General features: G+C 45.3%; 1 protein-coding gene across 1 annotated transcript in view; it reads right to left on the bottom strand.

The window, feature by feature from the left end:
- Positions 1–21,785, bottom strand: part of LOC135917728 (E3 ubiquitin-protein ligase MIB2-like) — a 74,937-nt gene that overhangs the window by 27,566 nt on the left and 25,586 nt on the right. Inside the window, exons 3-9 of the mRNA XM_065451303.1 lie at positions 19,538–19,644; positions 19,343–19,453; positions 16,898–17,002; positions 14,419–14,551; positions 13,199–13,311; positions 9,352–9,503; positions 1,708–1,870 (exon numbers count right to left, since the gene is read on the bottom strand). Of these exons, the coding sequence (XP_065307375.1) occupies positions 1,708–1,870; positions 9,352–9,503; positions 13,199–13,311; positions 14,419–14,551; positions 16,898–17,002; positions 19,343–19,453; positions 19,538–19,644 (884 nt within the window). The remainder of the gene's footprint in view (positions 1–1,707; positions 1,871–9,351; positions 9,504–13,198; positions 13,312–14,418; positions 14,552–16,897; positions 17,003–19,342; positions 19,454–19,537; positions 19,645–21,785) is intronic.

Genomic DNA, 21,785 nt, shown 5'->3' with positions numbered 1-21,785 from the left:
ATGTTCAGCACTAGCATTAGCTGGCATTCGGCCTTATGAACAGTTCTACTACAAGAGCTTCTTTGTGACCAGAACCTTCTTCGCAACGTAGGCGAAGCTTCACTCAGCGCCTTGACGTGCAGGCGGAATAACTTTCTAGCAGAAAACGACATAGATGGCCAAAAAGCAGGACATTCGCTTGGTGTTCAGCGTTGTGTTTTATTTTTCACCATCCCATCACCACTCACCCACCACCAGTCTGGGTGACGCGTAAGACACGGAGACAAAAGTCTCACTTTACCCCGCGAGGTTTGCATAGAAGTTTGCTCTCTATTCCCTGCTATATTTTTGCCCCCCCCCCTCCCCCGGCATGCGGAGTAAACGAACAACTTCACAGCCTAGCACTGTGTCCTCCCGTTCTTTTTTCAATAACCCGTCTGCTTCCACTAAAACAATGCGTCGTAAACATCAGCTATTTAACAAATATTTACTCTCAACCAAAACCTCATTAGCCCAGCTTCTGACTCTTCCGGAAGAACTGTGAACAGTTGTGCTCAACTGTTCTTGAATATTCCACACGTTCTGAAAAGGTGAACATCGACGAACTTTCTCAACTTGTTCCACTTAAAAGAAAATTCTACCTTTCTGCCCTGCAAAAAGTCACGCGAATAACGACAAATATTTCTCGCCGTTGGGAAGCCGTGTTGCTCAGTTCGAACTCTGACCTGCTGTCCAAGGTCATCAGGAGACCTGAAGAAGCCACCCGGGCCGAGGGGGCTCGTGGCCGCCTAATCACAAGGCCACCCACCTTAATACCTTGTTTTTCAATAAAGCCTCTGCTCTCTCACTCTATCTTTCTCCAAGATTGTTTTCCCCAGATTTGGAGAAATTCCCTTTAGAGAAATGTGAAGATTCTACTGACGGCGTGCCTCTATCCACAGTCAACTCTACCTGGAGGTTGGGTATAAGGGCGGAAGATGCCTACGAAGATGAATGCGCAGAAGCCAAAAAGAAATGTACCGAATAAAAAGAATTTATCTGCATAATTGCGACCAACTTCAACTAGAAAGCAAACTGTTGTGAGCTTTTATTTAAGCGTAAATGAGCATACATGAAGAAAGAAAGATTTTATTTACACAAATGAAAGAGGTCGACCAGAGCTGATGAGCTCTAGTCTGCTAGATTTTGCATTAGGGAAGAGAAAACTTTCCTGCAAAAAAATAACGCTTTGGGAAGGTGCCAATGCTTTCTTCGGCCGATTTTAGGGGCAAAAATTGCGATATTCGTGCTAGTCGGGATTCTGCTGATGTGCACAAGCTGCCCGTGTCGATTTCTTACCTACGTTTTTTAACTCCACGAGGAGGGAAAAGTCGGAAACGAGGGCAAGTATGCCATGTTTCATAAGAAATGGCCTAGATGGGTAGTGGAGCATAGAGAGAGACTATTTTCTTCTATACAAATTGTGTCTAGGCTTTCAGATGATAGCTGAGGAAGATCACACACTTATAGCTTTGGACACACGGTTATCGGCTCGCATTTTATGCCCGTCAAAGTGTTATTAGCTTGTGGGTTAACGATGAGCTTTGCAAGATAATTAGTAAACGCCTGTGCTGGCCCTCTTTTCCCAAAAGAAAACGTGTTTTCGTGCCACTAATCAGGAAAACCCGAGCTTAGCTTGAGATACAGCCACATTTAGAGACTGACAGCACTCTGCCTTACAATTTGTACCTGCAAATTCACTTTAAGGCGACTTCCGTAGGATCGTAGAGTTCGAACGCAGTCCGCATGCTCCTTTGAAGCAGCGACGTGCAGTGGCGTCCGATTCTTCTCATTCACTGCGTTTAGGTCCGCTCCCGCATTGACAAGAAGGCGCATGACACCGGGCTCGTTCCTGCAACATGCAGGCATCATTAGTTTTTCTAAACTTGCGACGCGTGACGATTTCCCTTGATGACATCAAACCTAGGCAGCCCTGGATTCAAAGCAGATACTGACGTTATAGCGAAAGTCCTCTCCTCCGACATTACCGGAGCTCAGTTTCTGTGAAGCCGCCTGTGGCAGAGTGACAAGCGACTGGATGTTGTTATTGGCACCTATGATATTTAACTGAACCTTTATATCAGGTCATAGTAACGCATTACAACGTAAATACTGTAAATGGGCCCTTTACCATATAGACGATATATGATATTGGTGCATGAGCGAAGATCTTTATCATCCTTAAGGTAGAATGCAGGAGAAGTAAGCATGCTATTTTGGGCCACACATTATTCGCGACAGCACGTGTTATTACCTTGCTAAAAACCTTGCTATTACCAGCAAGGTTTTTAAGTAACAAAAGCTGACTAAAATAACTTCACAATGATAACTCCCGCCCACGTGCACTAAGTATGAAATTCAAGCCGCTGAGTCCTGCATGGATTCTATCAATAAGAAATCGTGGTACTATTCCCAGATCACTGATGTTCGTTCCCGGACTATTTCCCGAAATCGTTTGTAGCAGGAAAAAAGGAGGATTTTCTCTAAATATTACATGTGCAACATCATTTGATTTCCCGTAACGTATCTTGAGGCCCATCTAATGCAATTTCGTTTTTCGTCAATTATCCTGAATTAAGATTTAAAGAACGAGTTACGCACTCAGTACAACAGTAAAGCAGAATTTTTCTACAACATTCGGTCGCGTTCAAAAACATACCGATGCATCTAACCCCTTCCCTGAACTTCAAAGAATATTCAAGAGAAAAGTATTGACGTACGCACCGCAAATTTGGTTAGCAATAGTTTGGCGGGAGCGCACCAGCCTAGCAGCAATTTGTGGCCAATGTTTGTTGTACAGACGCCTGTAATATGAGCTGCAACGCGGCCCCCATGTTCAAAAGGGCTGCAAGACTGCACGGCGGTGCTGACATCCGAATAACTGGAGAAATAAACGCCGTTAATGCTTCTATTGATTACATCAATTTTTCGTATGTCAGCGCCGCTGCGCGATTTTAGGGCCCTTCTGAACACGTGCACCGTGTTGCAGCTTATACTGAACGCGGAAGTACCTGCTATATCTAAGTGTATATATTGAGCTTACTGTTCCAGTTATTTTCTCTAAGGAGGCCACTGCGCGCGTATTGTCACATTGAGGTACACCTTCACTGTAATACCTTTTCTCTCCTCTGCAAAATGTTACCCGCCGTGATCTTATCGCACCAATCTATACAACAATGTACGCAGCTTCAACTTTGGAGGTGAAACGGCAGTGTCGTGCGCTTCCTTCCCAGTGATGTCCACTACTAGCTTCTTTATTGCATTATGCAATAAATCATGACGTCGCGTTGAAATCTCTAAAGGGCAGGAGTGCTTCGCTCCTGAACGGTAGAGCGACCGAATGAAGGCGATGTGTTCCTGGTAGCCGATGCTAAGCATTCGCTCTCATGCGGGCAGGCGATCACTACGCGTACTTTCTTGCAGCACTCTTCTACCCTATGGCGCAATCAAACCAGCCATCTACCTTGAGTTAGTAGAGAGAACACTCAAGAAAGGATAAGTAATGTATACAACCGCGAAGGAATTAGGCTACGACAGTGATTGAATTCAAAGGCTAAACTTCGCATATATATATTCGGGCTTACTACTGGAGTTTTTGATTGCACAAAAAGTTAGGGAAGTTCACCAACTAGTCTACTTTTAAAGCCTATTCATGATCAGTAGTCACTTGCCGGCGAAACCTGAATTCACTTACGTGGTTGCTGTGCGCTCGAGATTGGTTCATGCTGAGAAAATGATGGGCAGAGCAACTAAAGCGCTACATGCTTTATTTAAGGGCTGATGTTGCAAGAAAAAAATACACAGCATGCCGTTTTGTAGCTTTTTACGTAACCGTAGGGCTTAGCGTTAGTGCTGCATGCATATTTTGCTGCAGCTCTTCTCATCGCAAAGGGCGCGTGCTACGACACAGACAACAGTAAAGAATTATTAAAGGTACACTAACCTACAACAATAAAACAATTCTAACTTACGAAGTATTACTTGAGAGATCTCTGTTCCCTCATATTACAGAAAAAGCTTGTTTGCAATTAGCTTAAATAAGCAAGGCTACTCTCTCTTCGATATCGCACCCACACAAGATTGAGCACTGACACCACGTCAGTGTGATGTCGGAAATTTTAAAGTAATTTATCGCATTTGGGTCGTATTGTGCAAGGTTGTGTTCTCAAAAATTACGAGATATAGGCTTTGCTTTCTTTAGTATGCAATATACTACTTCTTTGGGCATAAACAGTTGCTGACCTCAGACGCTGTCAAAATTCATTACGTTGCCTCAAGCTGGTAAGGGAACACTATGGGAGCGTCGCCACCCGTCTTTTGTTTTACTTCGACAGCTGTTAAGTGCTGTGACCTGGGTTTGCCATGTCCGTCCGCCCAGTCCGTCCGTCCGTTTTGTTCCGCTGACTACAACCGGCTTCGTAATCGACGACACAATCGTGATTTTTATTTTAGTCTCGCTACCTTCGGCAACCCCAGCTTAGGCCATGCCCAGAACATAAAGGAAAATAAACTTCCTGACACCCGCGTCCACCGGAATTTGAGCTCATGCCAGTGAACCAATGCGCGTTTGGGAGTCGAAGAAACTGTCGAGTTAGCTACGGCGCAACTGCAGGGATGGGCAGTTAGGGCAAGGTTTTGGGCTGCACGCAGACTCTGAAAGAAGTGAAATCTGTGCGCGCATTTCGGAGGCGGCAACTATCAGTACTGTAGTGCACAGTATTGATCGGACTATGGACATCATGTGGGCATCGCGTAGAAACTCTTCTTGACGAGATGGCGGTGCGTTTGCGTGCAAATATTTGCTCTATTGTACGCAAAAACAGCGTTTGTAGCCCAAAGGAAGTGTATACATAACAATCATGATGGTAAGGCTAAAACATGGCGCATAGCCAGAATACACGATGCGCCGAGAATGAAGTAGTTCGTGGAAAACAACGTCGAAAGCATAGACAAGGTCAAAACCAACAGTGACGTTGCAGCGACAATGCCGCGTAGTTTGCACAGTAGCTCACAGTATTCAAAGCGACAAATATGAGCGATTTCACTTTCTCTGTACTGGCATTGTACTGAGAAAATAAAATTCCTCAAAATTCGTTGGCGGCACTTCGTCATGTCTCTCGGGACATCAGTTGTAGTAGAAGTTTTGACCTCATAGCCCACGTGAAGCTCAAATGCGGGTCATTTAAAACGAGCCATCGATCCCTAAAAGCATAAAGCCTTTGGCACAGTACCGGCTGCCTCCCCTTTGTGGCTTAAATATTTGTTTACACAAAAACACAATTTTCGAAATGGTTAAAGGGGCACTCTGGATTTAAAGGTTATCTCAAGATGTGATACTGCAGTCAGGTCGGGCAGGTAGGTGCTTAGAATGTCTTCCTAAAAAATTGAAACAATTAAATGTGTGTTTTAAACGAAACAATAAAAAATAACCATGATGCAGCAAGATAATTTGAATCCAATATATTCCGATGGTAAAATGTTGAACTGCGGCGAACAAAAACAGTATGTAACATCAGCCTATGACTAAAATATGTGAATAGCAGGTTCTAGAAAGCTATTTGTTTTAACTAAATAAATGTAGCCTCGTTACACAGGGCGAGTCCGAGATGCACAAGTTCGTCCATGTAAGTAGTCCGCATTCCTCAATATTCATTACTACGCCATAGAGAAAGAAGTTGCGCACTTCAAAAAGACGAAAATGTAAGAACTTATCTAATCCCCACTACTCTTACGGTACTCCTACACAATTGTAATTACCTTTCAAATAATACAATTTTATTTCATGCTTTCTTTGAAACCTTCCCTCTTAAAGGGAAGCTGAAAGCTTTTCCAGAAAAACTGAGTGAAGAGCAGTACGTCATGGTTTTCAACCCTCCTAATTCGAATATCGCATCGAAACTGAGCGAAAAAAGCGCAAACAGATTTTATTTCGACGAAAAGTAGCAGACTCGGGGCAGCTCGCGCGCCTCGTTCCCGCCTGTGATTGGTCGGGCGCCTCGAGATGTCAACAATGGTGTCAACCGACTGCTGCCGCTACACATGAAGCATGGTGCAAGGTAGTTTGGTGTTATTTTGCTGAGACGGTTATGGAAAATTTCGAGAGATTGCGTTTCTCTGAGGAGTTCGGCGTTAAGTCCAAACCCCACGAGGGCGATTTTGCACGCGACGGCGACGGCTTCGAGCGACAAAACAGGCCATCGCTCGAACAGATCGCTTGGTGTTGTCGCTCGATCACTTGTTTCTAGAAATCTAGAACTCGTCGCTCGTCGCCCGGAAGTGCTATGAGCGACTAGCCAATAGTGCGAAGCCGGAACTGGGTGTACATAACTCAAATACTACTGTTTGTCGCATAGAACGAGCAAACTATTGAATTTTACACGTGCAAGAATAGGAACCTAGTGCAAGGCCTTCAGAAATATTTTATGCTCCTTTTTACAGTAAAATGCATCAACTTAAATTGATAAAGCACACGTCGCGCTAGTTTCCGCGCGTATATTGCTGCCCCCATACCGGGAAGTCATCGCTCAAAACCGTCGCTCGCGTGGAGTTCGGCTTGTAGCCGACGAGTGAACGCGACAGCCATCGCCTCGCTTGTCGCTGTCGCGTGCAAGATCACTTGTATGGGGTTTATACTTTACTCCCTACATGTACGAGCCGATTGCCAAGAGCCGGCCTCTCCAAGAAGCAAAATATGCTGGTGCAAGCAGTGCTTTCGACGCAAACGAAGGCGAAGTGTTAGCATCTCCTCGGGTTGGAAATGTTCTTTGGAGAGTATGTTTTTTGCTAAGCTGCACTCAGCGATCCAGTCAGTACGTTTCCGGGCAAACAACTGTAGTGTTATGTTCCTGCATGCCTCCTCGCACAACGTAAGCGGTGATGCGATCTTCAACATTTGAACGCTGCCCCAAAGCTGCCTGAAATCTAAACAGATGGTTTAAACGCGGGAAAAGTTTACCGGCTGTTGTAGCACGTATAGTATAGTACCTTCATCAGCGTGCCATTCGCACGCTACTCGTAACCGGCTAATTCCATCGGCTACGTGAGATGGGCGGTTTCTCTATGTGCGCGAGAGAAGGGGGAGTGCAGCGTCCTGGCGTGAGCCGGCTTTCCAACACATTCAAACTTTACAATTGCACTGCGTTATGATAGCTACATGCAGGCTGTTTCACAACACACATGCGAATAGAAAACTCGCGGCGCTTGGCGATGAAACCTGCGTCAAGGGTGGGAGATAAACATGCACCTTCCGTTCAGCGTGCTAACACGAAGGAGAACCCAAAGCACGGATTATTGATAAACTCTGATTGTAACCATCGTCACGGAAGTGATTAGAGCAGAGCCCTTTTGTTCTTGAGCTCTTCAAGTTCTTTCGCTTCAAAGCAGCCTCCCACTTAGCTGAAAGCTTCTTGTCTTGCGGGAAATAACGAAACATCGTCGCGGCCGTTGGTGTTCGTGCCACTGTAGGCTGCACAGAACGCCGGCATGATCGGCCTAGAAGTTCAATTGATGCTGCGCACGTCAACTACCGCTCTACAAATACACAAACAAAGGAATGTAGGGTCTAGCGAAGCAGATTAGGACGGCGCGCACGCAGAAATAAGCACGGTCAGGCACGGTCGCGGAGACTACGAAGGAACGGAACACCAGTGCTGACGTCACTACGCCGCGGTTTCCGGTCTCCGCTCACATCGTCAGCGTCAGCAGCAGCGCGCGGCGCTCGACGGGGGGCGGAGCTGCAGCGCAATTTCAACCGACGATTACGTCGCTCCTGAGTGAAAATTCCCCCCCCCCCAAAAAAAAAAAATTCTACCAGCATGGTTCATAATATTACCGCATCCGTATATGAGCGTCTTATCGAATTCGACAGACTCTCCAGCGTCCCTTTAAGAAACCGCCCTATAACTGCTAGGTTCTTGCCCAGTTCGCTGTAGAGCATGAACAAAATTATTTGAGGAAGAAGCCGGCTACCAGAACGAGAGCCAGGGACAGAGGGCAAACAAACAAACCAATGAGACACGTCGTCCAATCCCCTTAGTGGGTACGAGCCATTTCTTGAGGCAACAACTCTGGTCTTCACTGAGGTTTGCTGTCTTTTACAATGAATCTGTATATGGCTTGGACCCTGAGATTTCGCTTCCATCGACAGAAAACTATAAACACCAATGGTCATGCCCCCGTAAGCAAGAAAAAAATATGCACTGGCTCATACCTTCGTACGCAGTTTGAGATATGTTCATTGTTCTGTTTATACCTGATGTTTTCTACACAGCTTATTATATAATTTCTGTTACCTTAGTTTGTTTGTTCTTTAGCTGATGTATGGCACTTTCCCATCACTCTCCCCCCCCCCTTATGTAATGTCCCTGAAGGGACCCTTAACGGGAATAATAAATGATGATGATGATGCAAGGCAGAAGCGGCAAGCACTCAGCAAAGTAAAGCGAACAGTGTCTACATTCTTTGGAATCACACATACAACGTACAGAGCAGCGTAAGTTTCTATAAAGACAAAGCTCAAAACAAGCATCCAAACCATATAATTGATGACAAGGCACTCGTGATACTAATGCGAAGCCCGTAGGGCTTCCCGCATACGTCTCCCCGTAAAGATTGCTTTGCGCACGCTACCGCGACGTCGCCAGCTTGCGACGTGGGGTGCGACGACCGTAGCCTTTCGTATATAAAATAACCAGCCTAGCAACTGATTTCAATGTTGTGGCCGCACCGCCTTGCGGAGGGGGGAGCGCGTGCTGTCAAAGTTACCGTTACGCTCATTCCTAACATTATTCTAATATAGCCCTACTACCTTAACTATAAAGCCATAACGCATTGCCTACTCCTTCAGCAGTTGTATCGGAGGTTTTCAGCAGCTTTGCTGACATTCATTTTCGCAGGGCCAGAATGGCGTTTTTTTTTAAGTACCTGTTCTTGTTTACCAAGCCACCACTCATTACAAGATTGACCCTTTTGTTATTACGTTAGGCTAACTTGATAGCACAGCTTAACTTAATATTATTCTGTGATGTTCCATTAAACGCACGGCCTGGCCGCAAAACTATTGCACGCTGACGCGCCGTGTTTTCTTAGAAGCTATGGTGTTGGGCTGCTAAGCACTAGGTCGCTGGACCTAATCCCAGACACGGCGGCAGCATTTCGATGGGGGCAGAATGCGAAAACGCCCGGGTAGTTATATTTAGGTTCACGTTAAAGAACCCCAGGTGGTCCATAATATTCCAGAGTCCCCCTCTACGGCGCGCCTCACAATGATATGATGGTTTTCGCACGTAAAACCGCATTATTTAATTTTAATTTCAACTATTGCACACCACTTACCCGTGTGCGCAGTAGTGAAGAGGTGTGTCGCCATTTCTGTCTCTCACATTAACGTTATTACCAGCATTTATCAATGTCCTTGCCAATTCTTCGTCTCCATGATAACACGCGGCGTGTAAGGGCGATTCTTCGAGGCTACGTCCCTGCACCACCTGTAAAGTACAAGTTTGTTAAAAGGCAACACTTCTTGCCAGTTGTTTCTCAAGCGAATGTGAAAAGTTGAGATAATCGAAAGACCTACATGACACTGTTCTCATAAGGAAAATGCGCATGCTGACACGTGTTATATATGGCAAAAAAAATGGACAGATGGCGAAGCCATTGTCCATTTTTGACTGGACACCACAGGTCCAGTCTGGACCCACACTGGACACTGACTGGACACCACAGGTCCCCGTGGTGTCCAGTCTTACGTTTGTTTTGTCTGTTTTGTTTGCCCTGTCATGACTGCAGCAAGTACCGACCAACTAGGCCAAGAACAAGTTATTTAGAAGCAGACACATACAAACGTTTGTTTGTCCTGCTTTCTTGGCTCCGTCTAATGCGCTAACGCTTAAGCTTGTTAAACTCACAATTATGGCGTATTTTTCCTCAACATTCAGTAATCTTCAAGGGGTGTACGGCAGCGCGATTAAAAGACGGGTGTCTTGTTTTGTCCCATCGCACTACCGTACACCCCTTGAAGATGCATTACCAACAAGCTCACATTGCAACCCTTCTGAGCTCTGAGTAATGTTAGTACATTTATGAGTGAAACCATCGCGACGGAGACAAGAATGCTAGAACGGCAAGCAGCGCCGACATTACATTTGCACAATATTAGTCAAGTGTCTATGCGGACAATTAGGGTTAAAATGTTTTTACAGACAGATCAGGAGAGCTGCCAAGAACAGACAAACAAGATATGTGGGTTGATTGAATGGAGGTACACTAGGAGATTATTTACCCACGCAACACTTAGAAACCAATACGCAAGATACACACTAGACAATCACCAAATTTCTACAAACCTTTACTATTCAACCATGCAAGAAGCACACAATGGCGTTATCATTAGCGATCACCGCCGTCAAACGTAAATACAGCATTTTCCCACGTGCAAGCGGGTCATCAATTTGTTTTTAAATAATGGCGTTCTTTGTTTTTCTGTAGTACTAGACGCGTTGGTGACACATATATCATAATCTTTCTTTGTACCATCGACACCGAACATATTTATTTGTCTCTGATCTCGAATTCCTCTAGAATTCGTGTGCCAGCGAAAGCTGGAGAAACTGCATTACCTAACCTAAATATTGATGTGAAAGCATCACATTGCTCATTGCGCAAGAAAGCCGGTATCCGGCGCCTGTTGCAGCCTAAATTCCTATTGGCGACGACGCCACGGCACGAGCTAGGCTCGACGGAGCATAGCTGGCGAGACGGAGCATCAGCTTGCCAGGTGTTGCGTGAGGGGAGAGAGCATCGCCGCGACACTACGTGGGCTATGTCACCTTCGCTCTCGCTCTCGGAAGCCTGTGTCATCCGCGCATTCCCTGTCCGCGCAAGCTCCCGCCTGCGTTCTAACTGCGCCTTGGTGAGGCCAAATAAAAAAGCTACGAAGTCTCTTAAGATCTCTTTTAAGAGGTGAACGGCGAAAGCCTACTCTTCCTCCTCTTATCATTCGCCTCGTTCTATTTCTGCCTCTTCTCTTTCCCTTCTTTCTTTTAGTCATTACTGCTCTCTACTAAGCATTTTTAGTCATTTGCAATAAATTGTGGTCATTACGAGCCGTCGTCAGACATGTCATATCACGATCATCAGTAGTCATTACAAGTCATTTCGGTCATTATTAGTCATTACTGGTCATTACTAAGCATTTTTAGAAATTTCAAATGAATTGTAGTTGTTGCAAGTTGTCGTTAGACACATTGGTCATTTCGTAGCCACTAGTAGTCATTACAAGTCATTTCAGTCATTATTAGTCATTAATGGTCATTACTAACCATATTTAGTTATTTCTAATGGTGTTCGTTACAAGTTGTGGTTAGACATATTGGTCATAGTCATTACTAGTCATTACAAGTCATTTCAGTCATTATTATCACTACTGCTCACTAGTAAGCATTTTTGGCCATTTGTAATCAATTGTGATCATTAGAAGCCGTCGTTAGACATGTTCGTCATTTCGTAGTCCTGAGTAGTCATTACAAGTCATTAGTATTTATTTTAGTCATTACTACTCATTACTAGACATTTCTAGTCATTTCTAATCAATTGTGGTCATTAAGAGCCGTCGTTAGACATACTGGTCATTTCGGAGTCATTATGGTAGTCATTACGAGCCATTAGTAGTCATTATCAGTCATTACTAGCCATTATTATCCTCTACCAATCTCTTTTATAACGTTGTCATTCACTAACTGTCACTATCAGTCATTTTTCATTCTTTAATCTGTCTTTAATCTGTCTTCATACGGCATGATGACGCTTCGGCCGACACTCCGGCGGAAACTCCGGCGGTCAGGTTTGCTGACGCAAAACTCCTCCATGAGCCTAGAAAGGCTTTGGCCTTAAAATTTGAAGGACGCGTGAGCTTCGCCTTTAAGAGCGGAACGTGATAGCATTCAAAGATCTCTGACTGCTTCTCACAATTCCCGGCCACTGCAGCGCATGTAACCGTAATATTTACCGGGAAATCCTCGCGGCGAGCGCTATGCACGAAAGAGGGCTTTCTAAGGCGGCCTCTTGCAGGCGCCGCGATGCGGCGGACGCGACTGCCATGTGGAAGTCTTTCAAGGAAGCGGGCGCGCTGCTCCGTGGACTCCGAGATATTTACGCACCGGCATGCGCAAATGGCGGACGCCGTCTCCGGTCTGTGCATTGCAGAAACGGTGGAAAGGGGGTTGTTTGAATGTCCGCGTAACAGAATTACGTTTTCTCGCGTATTGAAATTACAATCCGAGAGCTATCATGTCCGTAGGCTGTGTGTAAGTCAGAGTTAACAATGCTTCCACGTATTTTAGCTTGAGAAATTTAATTATTTCAGTGAATTCCTTGCGCTACATGAACGCTTTGAGTATGTGTGGTTCGAAAATATTTTGTCCATGCGACGACTGACACCGGACGCTGGACGCCAATGTGGTCTCCTTAACGATCTCGCGTTAAAACTCACCAAGCGCCTCAACACGCTCGCTTGCCGCGACGAGTTCATAACTGGAAGGACCGCTCAGCGGCGCTAAATTGGACATTAATGCTTTCGCATTGACAGCTCATCAGAAGTGTTTAGGTGTCCTCGGATTTTAGCACCTTTATATGGCGCCTAAGCAAACGTTGCGCCCACCTAGCGGTTAGTAGATATGATATAAGACCCAGTACGCCGCCTTCGACATTTTGCAGCTTGCTGCGTGTATTTTAGGGTGGCGCCTAATCTCATAGCTCATGCCGAGAAACCACGCGTTCTGATTCATGCCTACGAGACTTCCGTGACACATTCAGCCGTATTTAAACGTACCAACTTCTCACAAAGGCTGCTTCATACATAGGCCATCTGAAACTTTCCTTTTAAGTCACCTAATATTTCGTTGCAGTTGGCCTTGAAGACTCATGCACAAGAATATTTCTTCGGTGTTTATTTTATAAAGAAATATACCTGCACCTCAAAGGCCCTACGAATGCATGTTTCCTTTGTTCTTGGAGTTCATTTTCCGAAAGGTATTTGGCCAAATTGGTTCCTTTTGACAGATGAGCCACCTGATATATTAACCCTGTCAATGGAGATTAAGGTCTTTGGATAACTGAAGCGCTATCATTCCTAACTTTTACTGTTACTGGTCGGTCCGTGTTTCTGAGAATATGAGGGACTAACCTGCGCAAGCTCGTCGACGCGCTCAGCAAGCCTCAGCAAGCCTCCAAGCCCATCAGTCAGAGTATCAGTGCCATCACCTGAAGACTCAATGCTGTCCGTAGAACTGGAACTGCCTGGAGAACCAAGGCAAAAGAAAAGAGCCTGCTTTGGTAAGGCTATACTATTTTGACACAGTGGTATGCTATTCGAAACCACGGCAAGCAACGTGACGTACAGGATGCAGTGCCGCGTAATACAGATCATTGGGTTACGAGCATACCTGCTGAGATCAGGCTATGAAAATATCCGCTGGCATTAGCAAGGAAAGCGTAAAGCACATATAGCATTCAGCTAAAGTGGCGAACTGATTCCGCTCAAATTACAAATTGAACATAATCTTTCGACAATATTAGGAAAGTTTGTCAACTTGAACAGAAAAGCTGCGAATAACTTGTCCTTGTCAACAACATCGAATTCGACGGGCTATTTTACTAATTATAAATGACAAGGAAATGTGCAGCGCCGTAACTGTAGAGTGCCGATATCAACTTCGTCCGTTGTTCTACGGCACACAATTTCTTGTTTGATTCAGCAAGGGTAGTTGTACGAAAAAAAAACGCAGATGTGGGTGCTACTTGAATCACACACCGACAGAGGAGGGCTGGGAAGTCCTTTACGTGGGCGTAATTGCTTGCACCTTTGCAGAAAAACATCAAGTTAAGCAAGTCTGTAAGAATGCATGGTGGCAGAACAACGCGAAAGAACATAATATTCACGAAAGGGCAGCACGGTGGAACAGCGCTTGTGTACTGTTTCATCCCTTCGTGTATCAGTTTCCTCGCGGAGTTCTGTCACCATGAACACTTTTCCCGTGTTTAAATCCTTACAGGATCATGCACACCACTATTATAAGCGTTTATTTCGGCTCGTACCCAGTCCGAATGAATGTGTTCTATAGTAGCGTACGAGAACTATAGAATATGGAGTTACGCGTGAGACAGGCCGTTATATAAGATGCAATAGTAACGATAGTAGGGAAACGTACACAAGAGGAAATAAAAAGACAGACGCAGCGCTTAGACTGTGCGCGCCTTTTTGTGGGTACGGCGCGCTTACATTGCCTGCCAACAAACCTACATTGCAACACTCGTCGACAAACAGTTATCTCCGCAAAAGCAACTGCTGGGGTTTGCGTTTTCTTTCTCGTGAAAAAAAAATGTCTGCCCGCAAGACAACGTTACCTGAGCTGTCTATAGGTGACTCGGGAGCGGCTTCCAGGCATAGAGGGTTGTAGTTCCATACTGCTCCACAGATGCGTGCACACACGTCGAAATTGGGCTCGCATCTGACGACCACGCCTACTTTTCCAATGGACTGTAAAGAGAGAAATCCGGAGTTTAAACGCTGCAGTGCCTCGCGAAAAGTTCCCGTACAACAATTTTGCCTTGCTAACATCTGTACTACGGGTTCAGCTATCGGGAAACTTATTCTTAGCTTGTGAGGCGTTGTTCATTCATGTTCAGTGTTTTTTTTTTCTGAAAACAAGGTTGTTGCCGTTGTTGCTGTCGTCGTCACCGTCGTCTTCGTCGTCGTCATGGTTTTTGTTGTGTTCTGTAACTTACTTCCTAATGTGAATGACAGTGTACCTGCTTGTTTCGACGACCTTTCCTTTCGACGTAAATTCTTTGTCCATACTTTACTGTAATTATCTGCGTTATTTCTGATTTCGCTTTCCCTAAACCCTTGTGTAGGATAAGTAAAGTTAAGTTATGGGGTTATACGTGCCAAAACCACTTTCTGATTATGAGGCACGCCACAGTGGAGGACTCCGGAAATTTCGACCACCTGGGGTTCTCTAACGTGCACCTAAATCTAAGTACACGGGTGTTTTCGCATTTCGCCCCCATCGAAATGCGGCCGCCGTGACCGGAATTCGATCCCGCGACCTCGTGCTCAGCAGCCTAACACCATAGCCACTGAGCAACCACGGCGGGTTTGTGTAGGATAACGAAAATGACGTTCCTCTAGTTCGGCTGCCTACCTTTGCTGTTCTTGCTTTCTCCCTTTTCGCATTACTTCTAGCTCGAACAGCGTTTGATCTCTGCTGGTTGTACATTTATTAGCATGAAATTGCTGTAGGGGGTAAACAATCCGTTATGCACAATATCATTAAGATGATTCCGGCATAAATACATGATGTTACTATATGCACAACGACCATGCTTCTCAATATATGTACCAACGTCAGTTAAGTCGTGTGATAAACACAATAAGCACTGTAATTATAGCTTGCGTAAGACGTTTATTGAAGAACAACTGCAACAAAATTTAACTTTGTATAGATTTATTATAGGTAAATTATGTACCACTAAATCAACCTTGGCAGAGCCGCTGGTCTGGTAACTGCATAGTTCCTAGGATAGAAGCCTTCAAACAGCACATAAGCAGACGACGCGTCCACCTGGAGATTGTTGCTATGACATATGTCCCAGCAAGCCACCTGCGAAATCCTTAAGCGCACCGCGGGCAACCGCGGGCACCGCCTCATCTTGGAGGTCATGCCGAGGAGCCACGCGTTCTAGATCATGCGTCACGTCCGGCGAGCGGTAATGGCGGCGCTTCCTTTTTTTTTTTCTACAGTTTTGGTATCAAAAGTGGCTATTTTTATGAGCTTTTCGTCATGCTTCCGCTCGTATTTCAAACTTAAGGTTTTCCACGGAGGTTCCTCTACGTTTACACTAGCTCAAACTACGCTTTTTAAGCAACACAAGAATTCGTTGCAGTTTCCTTCTAAGCGTAAAAAAATTTTGGATGACACTAACGCTGTCTCGCTATGAAGAGGAGCTAGTATTTTGGACGACCGCACATCTTCTGTGTTACTAATTTAAAACTTCAATGATCGTAGTTGTAGCTTCAGGTAGCTGTATCATATGGAAGACTACTAAATATGTGCAAATCCAAACGCCCAGATTTCCTCAGCGCCTTCCTCCTATACAAGCCCCACCTAAGCGCATTCGCTGTTTTTTTTCTTTCTCTCTCTCTCTCTCTCCGAAGGAAGAAAGCTAGTGCTAAAGACATTGCAAACAAAGACAAGAAATTCGAATCTACAAATCAGCTACCTAATGAAAAAACTACAGCACTTGGTACCAATGACAGTTCAAGTACGCGTTTTTTGTCACAAAAGATTCATGCCATTGAGTTTCCTTGGTAAATGTCAGATTAGGCGGTAAAAAAGTGGTGTGGTTACGCGAAACTAATCCCCTGTGTCAGCGTTGCTAATACGTTCAGCATGAAGCGTGCACACTTCATACTTTCCGAGTGAAGATTGTAGGCTGCATCACGAACCAAACTATGGAACGTTTTCTGACTTCTAATGGTGTCATGGACTGCTGCGCTAATTGAACTATAAAACTACAGATCAAATCGCTTCGGCAGTATCTGAGAAAGTTCTCTAATGGTAGCTTTGGGTATTTGGCACTTCTTTGTGTTGATGTTCTGCGGACTATGAATTTCTGCTTTCTCTTTACAAAGGAACGTTTGAAGAATGTTCTGTGCCCTTTCAGTTTATACCTTTCTATACGTAAGCTACGAACACAACTATGCTTCCGCACTAATATTTGGAAAATGGAGCGCAAAGTGATACGGCCTTTCGGGAACGTTTGCTGTCGCGTAGTTAAGCGCAGAAAGCACGGTCATCGTATTGACTAGGCATGTACTCACCCTTTGCATACCTTCATTGTATCCTCCGTGCCCTTTTTGCAATTCTTTCAACGTTTCGAGGTTCACGCAGACTCTCACTTTATCACCCCTTTTGTAGGCGATGAGCTGAGAAAGAAAGTAGACGCAAAATGTTCTAAATGAAAACTGGGAAAGAAATTGAGGCAAGTGCTATATAAGATCAGAAAGAACGCGCTAAGAATTTTCTCGCGTTTTCTTATTAGCGCTTTTTTTTATTGAAATGAAAATAAATTCTTTTGCGAGCAGTATGTGATCTGCTTGGCTAAAGAGGCGAAATAATAGTTAGACTTTGTTACCTTTACGCTGTTAGGAAATTCCGATATTTAGTGCCTCTCGCTATCTCAGCAGTTGTCGAGAAAACTACCGTACTGAATTCAATGTAGAGATTTATCTCTCTCTGTTCCATTAGGGCGATCCGTCTACTAATAATATTCACCAGAGAAGATATCGGGCAAAACTCTTTCAGCTCGCAGGCTTACATAGCATCGCAGCTTGTATTATGTATCCATCATTTTACGTTACCTCAATGCAAATACATGCAGACAAGACAGGTGTATTTTCTTTTTAAGCACTTGCTGGTGTCGACTTCTATCTTTCCGCTAACTTTCCGATTATCTCCTTTCATTCACCTATTTTGGCGTAGGCAGGCTGACCCTGCTTATGCCCTCCCTACCCTCCGACTTTTGATCACCTTTCTTTGGTTATTGATCAACAACGGGTGACCAAGGCAAGCCATAGCCTGAAGTCAACCTTTCCACAACAGGACTGACCTTGACCGTGGCAAGTGCTCTTGTGAAATTGTCGGCTCGAGGCTGAGGATTTTCTTGTTCGTCCATTGTTGATCACCTTATAAACCAAAGTTGTCCTTCCAAAGTTTTCCAAGCCTCTTCAACTACATTTGGCGTTCGTCGCCTTTTCTTCGGAGGATATAATTGGGGATATACAATGAAATACAATATTTGTCACCGAAGCGCCAACAGAGAAATGGGTCGTATTTTGTGACTCTAAGGCAGCCCTTCACAGCATCAAGTCCGCGTTACGTCACAGAACTTACGAGCAAATGACATCTGAAATCAGGGAACTGCACCACCATGCTCTGGAAAGAGGACACCACATTGTATTTCAGTGGATTCCTGCTCACTGTGGCATCGTCGGCAACAACCTAGCTGACAAGGCTGCCCGGTGTGCTCACGAAGATGCAAAGACGCGTCCAACACCTTTGGCGAGGTCGGACGCTGCCAGAGAACTTCGCCTACTTGCGCGCAAGAAGTCCCAAGATCTCTGGACATCAAGTGGCTTCAATTGCAGATTACGTAAACTGGACCCCACGCTACGGCTACAACTGCCATCTAGTCTTTCCCGCGTCGAAGCAACCTTGTTGTGTCGCTTGTGGCTGGGAGTGGCGTTTACGAACGCATACTCCTACCGTATGGGAATGGCCGAGAGCCCGATGTGCGACTCCTGTGGGTGCGAGGAGACCATCGAGCACGTATTGTGTACCTGCCCTCGCTACGATGTCCAACGCCTCTCTCTGTGGGCAACTTTACATAAACTAGACTCGAGACCATTCACCGAGTCAAAGATACTCGGACCGTGGCCACAACCGTCACTGGCTCGAAAAGCGATTCGTGCACTAGTGCGGTAGTTGAAGTGCACGGGCTTAAGAGACCGCTTATAGTGTCATTGTGTAAGGTGTCCCTCACACATGTGCTCAGTGCTGACTCTCTCCCTTTCTTCCTCTTTGTATTCCCCTTTCCCCCACCCCCAGTGTAGGGTAGCAAACCGGATGCTGTTCTGGTCGACCTCCCTGCCTTCCCTACCCTTGCTTTCTCTCTTGTGGACATATAATACGATAGACAGCTTGCTACTGGCTGCTGCCTGACACAGTAGACAACTTGGATAACTGGCCGCGTGCTACTAGGTACGTGCTGGAACCGACAACTTCAGCACTGGGTGTGTGCACCAGGGTGTAAGCCCATTCCCGGCAAATACCTCAGAAGCAATGTGACACAGTGACAGACAGGGCATATATGAAGCTTTAAGTATGTTTATCGTGCCTCTCTGTGCATGCACTTTCTGTCAATATTCTTCCGTCGACAAACATCATCCATGGCCTTCGCCTTCTTGACGTCGACAGCTAAGCGCTGCAGGCGACGAGGCTCCACTCATGTCACGTGCTACCTCAATTTGCTACCTGGTACCTCCAAAAGCTACGCGCGATTTGTATTTCAACAGTGCGTTTCGTTTGTAATATATACAGCAAAATGTCTCCTTCTCCCTATAATCTTGTTGCTTTGCGTGGCTCTCTAATATATAGTGCTGTATATAAAGCTCGCGCTAAACGTGAAATTTGTATAAGGTTGACGATATTCACTATGGCGACTAAACCACGGGCGTCAGTTTTGACATTCCTTCGGTGTGGCTCACTTTCTCCACCGCAGTAGGGTTCAGCTGCCACGTGGCGTTGGCATCCTTGTAGTGAACCATGAGGCCGCCGGTTGGCAACAGCTTCTGGACGATGCCGACATTCCCGAAGATCTGGATATGCAAAGGTTCGGGCGTGATTAATGTAGCCGTAATGTTCTGCTGAAATGATCGCGAAATTACATGTGAGGGCCTTACGAGAGACATTTGGGCTTCCCATCCACCATAGTCGTTCTGAAGAAGCCTGAAGTTTTCCACGTCCATGGTGACTGCCACGCGGTCACCAACCTTGAATCGTGTAATCTCTGTATGCGCACAATGACGTGGTGGAAGGAAATGTGTTGATTATATCAATAAAATAACAACAGCAGGAACACTTCCTCAGCCGCTCATGTCTCACTTTGAATTATAAGCAGCAAGTTCTACACAAGCCTGTATGTTGTAGTTAAGGTTCATGGTTCAGACCACTCAGGAAAGCTCGTGTAAGAAATTTTATTTTACATTCGTTTTATTAACGCGAAATCTGCACTTCGGAAATTCCGCGAGACCAAAGGCCATGGGGAAAGCTTTGGAGAGTACACTTGAAAAACTATACTGTCGTCAAAAGCAGCTTCCTCTTGAAAGTTGCGTGGATTAATTGGGATTGTTCAATGATACGTTTATGCGAATTTTCCTATTTGTAAATTAAAGCGCAGACTGCCATCGCACTACGCCTTTGGAAACGCGACATAAGAATTCGCCTAATGGAACATTTTAGGCCACGAAGTGGGCTGCAGCTCGATCGATGGTGCAGTCAAATCCATGTGAGCATCTTGCGTATTCTCATTTATGCTCTAGCCGCATTTGTGCACTACTGCCTTCATTACCTTAAACTTTTTTAGAAATTAAAGTATTTTTGCACGTCTCAATAGCTGAGCATGAAATCCCCAGAACGAAAGGACGCGAAACTTATTAGCCGCGAATAACAGAAGTTTCACTATTCGGATAAAAAATTTTCAATAACACCAGTCAGTAAACGGCTCATATACGTTTTGTTTTGCAGTCAATAAAGAAGCTGGCTGGCCGAAAGCATAGATGTTGGCTGACTGACCCGTCACCTTTAAAAGAGGGTGGAGGGGGGACATCATCATCATCATCATCATCATCATAATCATCAGCCTATTTATGTCACTTCAGGACGAAGGCCTCTCCCTGCGATCTCCAATTACCCCTGTCCTGCGCCAACCGATTCCAACTAGCGCCTGCAAATTTTCTAATTTCGTTGCACCACCTAGTCTTCTGCCGTCCTCTGCTAGACATAAAGAAAACGATGGCGCTGGGCAGGTCATGTAATGCGCAGATTAGCCAGCCGTTGGAGAGGGGTATTTAACCACAAAGTAGCGTGTCCCAAAGCTTGTACCTATCCACTGAGCACCGCAACAGGAAGAAAAGGAACAAGAAAAATTAGCTCTGTCAACCCAATGCAATGGGCCTGGTATGAAATCCCGATGCAGGGTGGCTTCGTTTTTCTTTGTTTGCTTGGCGTGTATGTGCGTATAAGAGGGCTGGAATAGAGGCTAAGCCAAAGTGAGCTATCCAGAAACCTACAAAACAGTAGCAGTGACTGCAGTAGGAATTATAGATATTTTCATCAGGCGAGGAGGAAAGGGTTCGGCGAGCCTTTCCTTCTCTCTGGCTTGTTCGAACTGGTGCGGCGCTTCTTGAAAGTATTGCTGTCGCGTGCTGTGTAACGATTTCGAGATGTTTTAGCTCGTACTTTGTGAAATTTGCGCAATGTCCGTTCATACAATGTCGTCGGGGAACCAGTGCGTTGCCTTTCGGCGAATCGGCGATTACAGTATGCGGAAATATCTCTTGGGGGCGCGAACATGTGACGCGCATCGTCAGCCGTGGTGTGTGTATACGTGTAGTGAATTGTTTTGGGTGTACCGGTTTTAATTCAACGAAGAGAACCGGCGTCTCTGTATTGCTAGCATGAAATGGTAAATCTGCTCACTATCTGATCGCTTGACGTAGCGACTAAAATATAGGAGCGCACGCTCGTGTAAGGCCAACCTAAGGCAACCCCAAAACATCTAAGCGCAAGGTGCTATCAAATATTTGGGATACACGATCGTTCTCCCGCATTTCAAGTCTAGTAGAGTTGAAATCACTATGTCTACGCTAGCCTCATGTATGAGGCCGATGGCGCTGCTCGACGCAGCGATCACTACGGTTGGCGAACCAGCATGATACATATATAAGCTATATGTGCTTCGGCATTGCCTTTTTTTTTTGCCCTGTAAAGCTGTAATATCCGAGAGGAATCCCATAAAAAGAATGCAACGGCTATCTTTGAGGACAAAATTTCCGTAATACGGTTGATTGCGTTGTAGAAAACGAGACGAACAAAATCGACAAGAAAATTTGGCTATCGACCTCTTTCTAAAAAAAAGAGCAAATGGGC

Source organism: Dermacentor albipictus, chromosome 2 (genome assembly GCF_038994185.2).
Source record: "Dermacentor albipictus isolate Rhodes 1998 colony chromosome 2, USDA_Dalb.pri_finalv2, whole genome shotgun sequence".
NCBI classification, from domain to species: domain Eukaryota; kingdom Metazoa; phylum Arthropoda; class Arachnida; order Ixodida; family Ixodidae; genus Dermacentor; species Dermacentor albipictus.
Note: the sequence above shows the minus strand (reverse complement) of the source record. Positions and strands in the feature narration are given on the sequence as shown.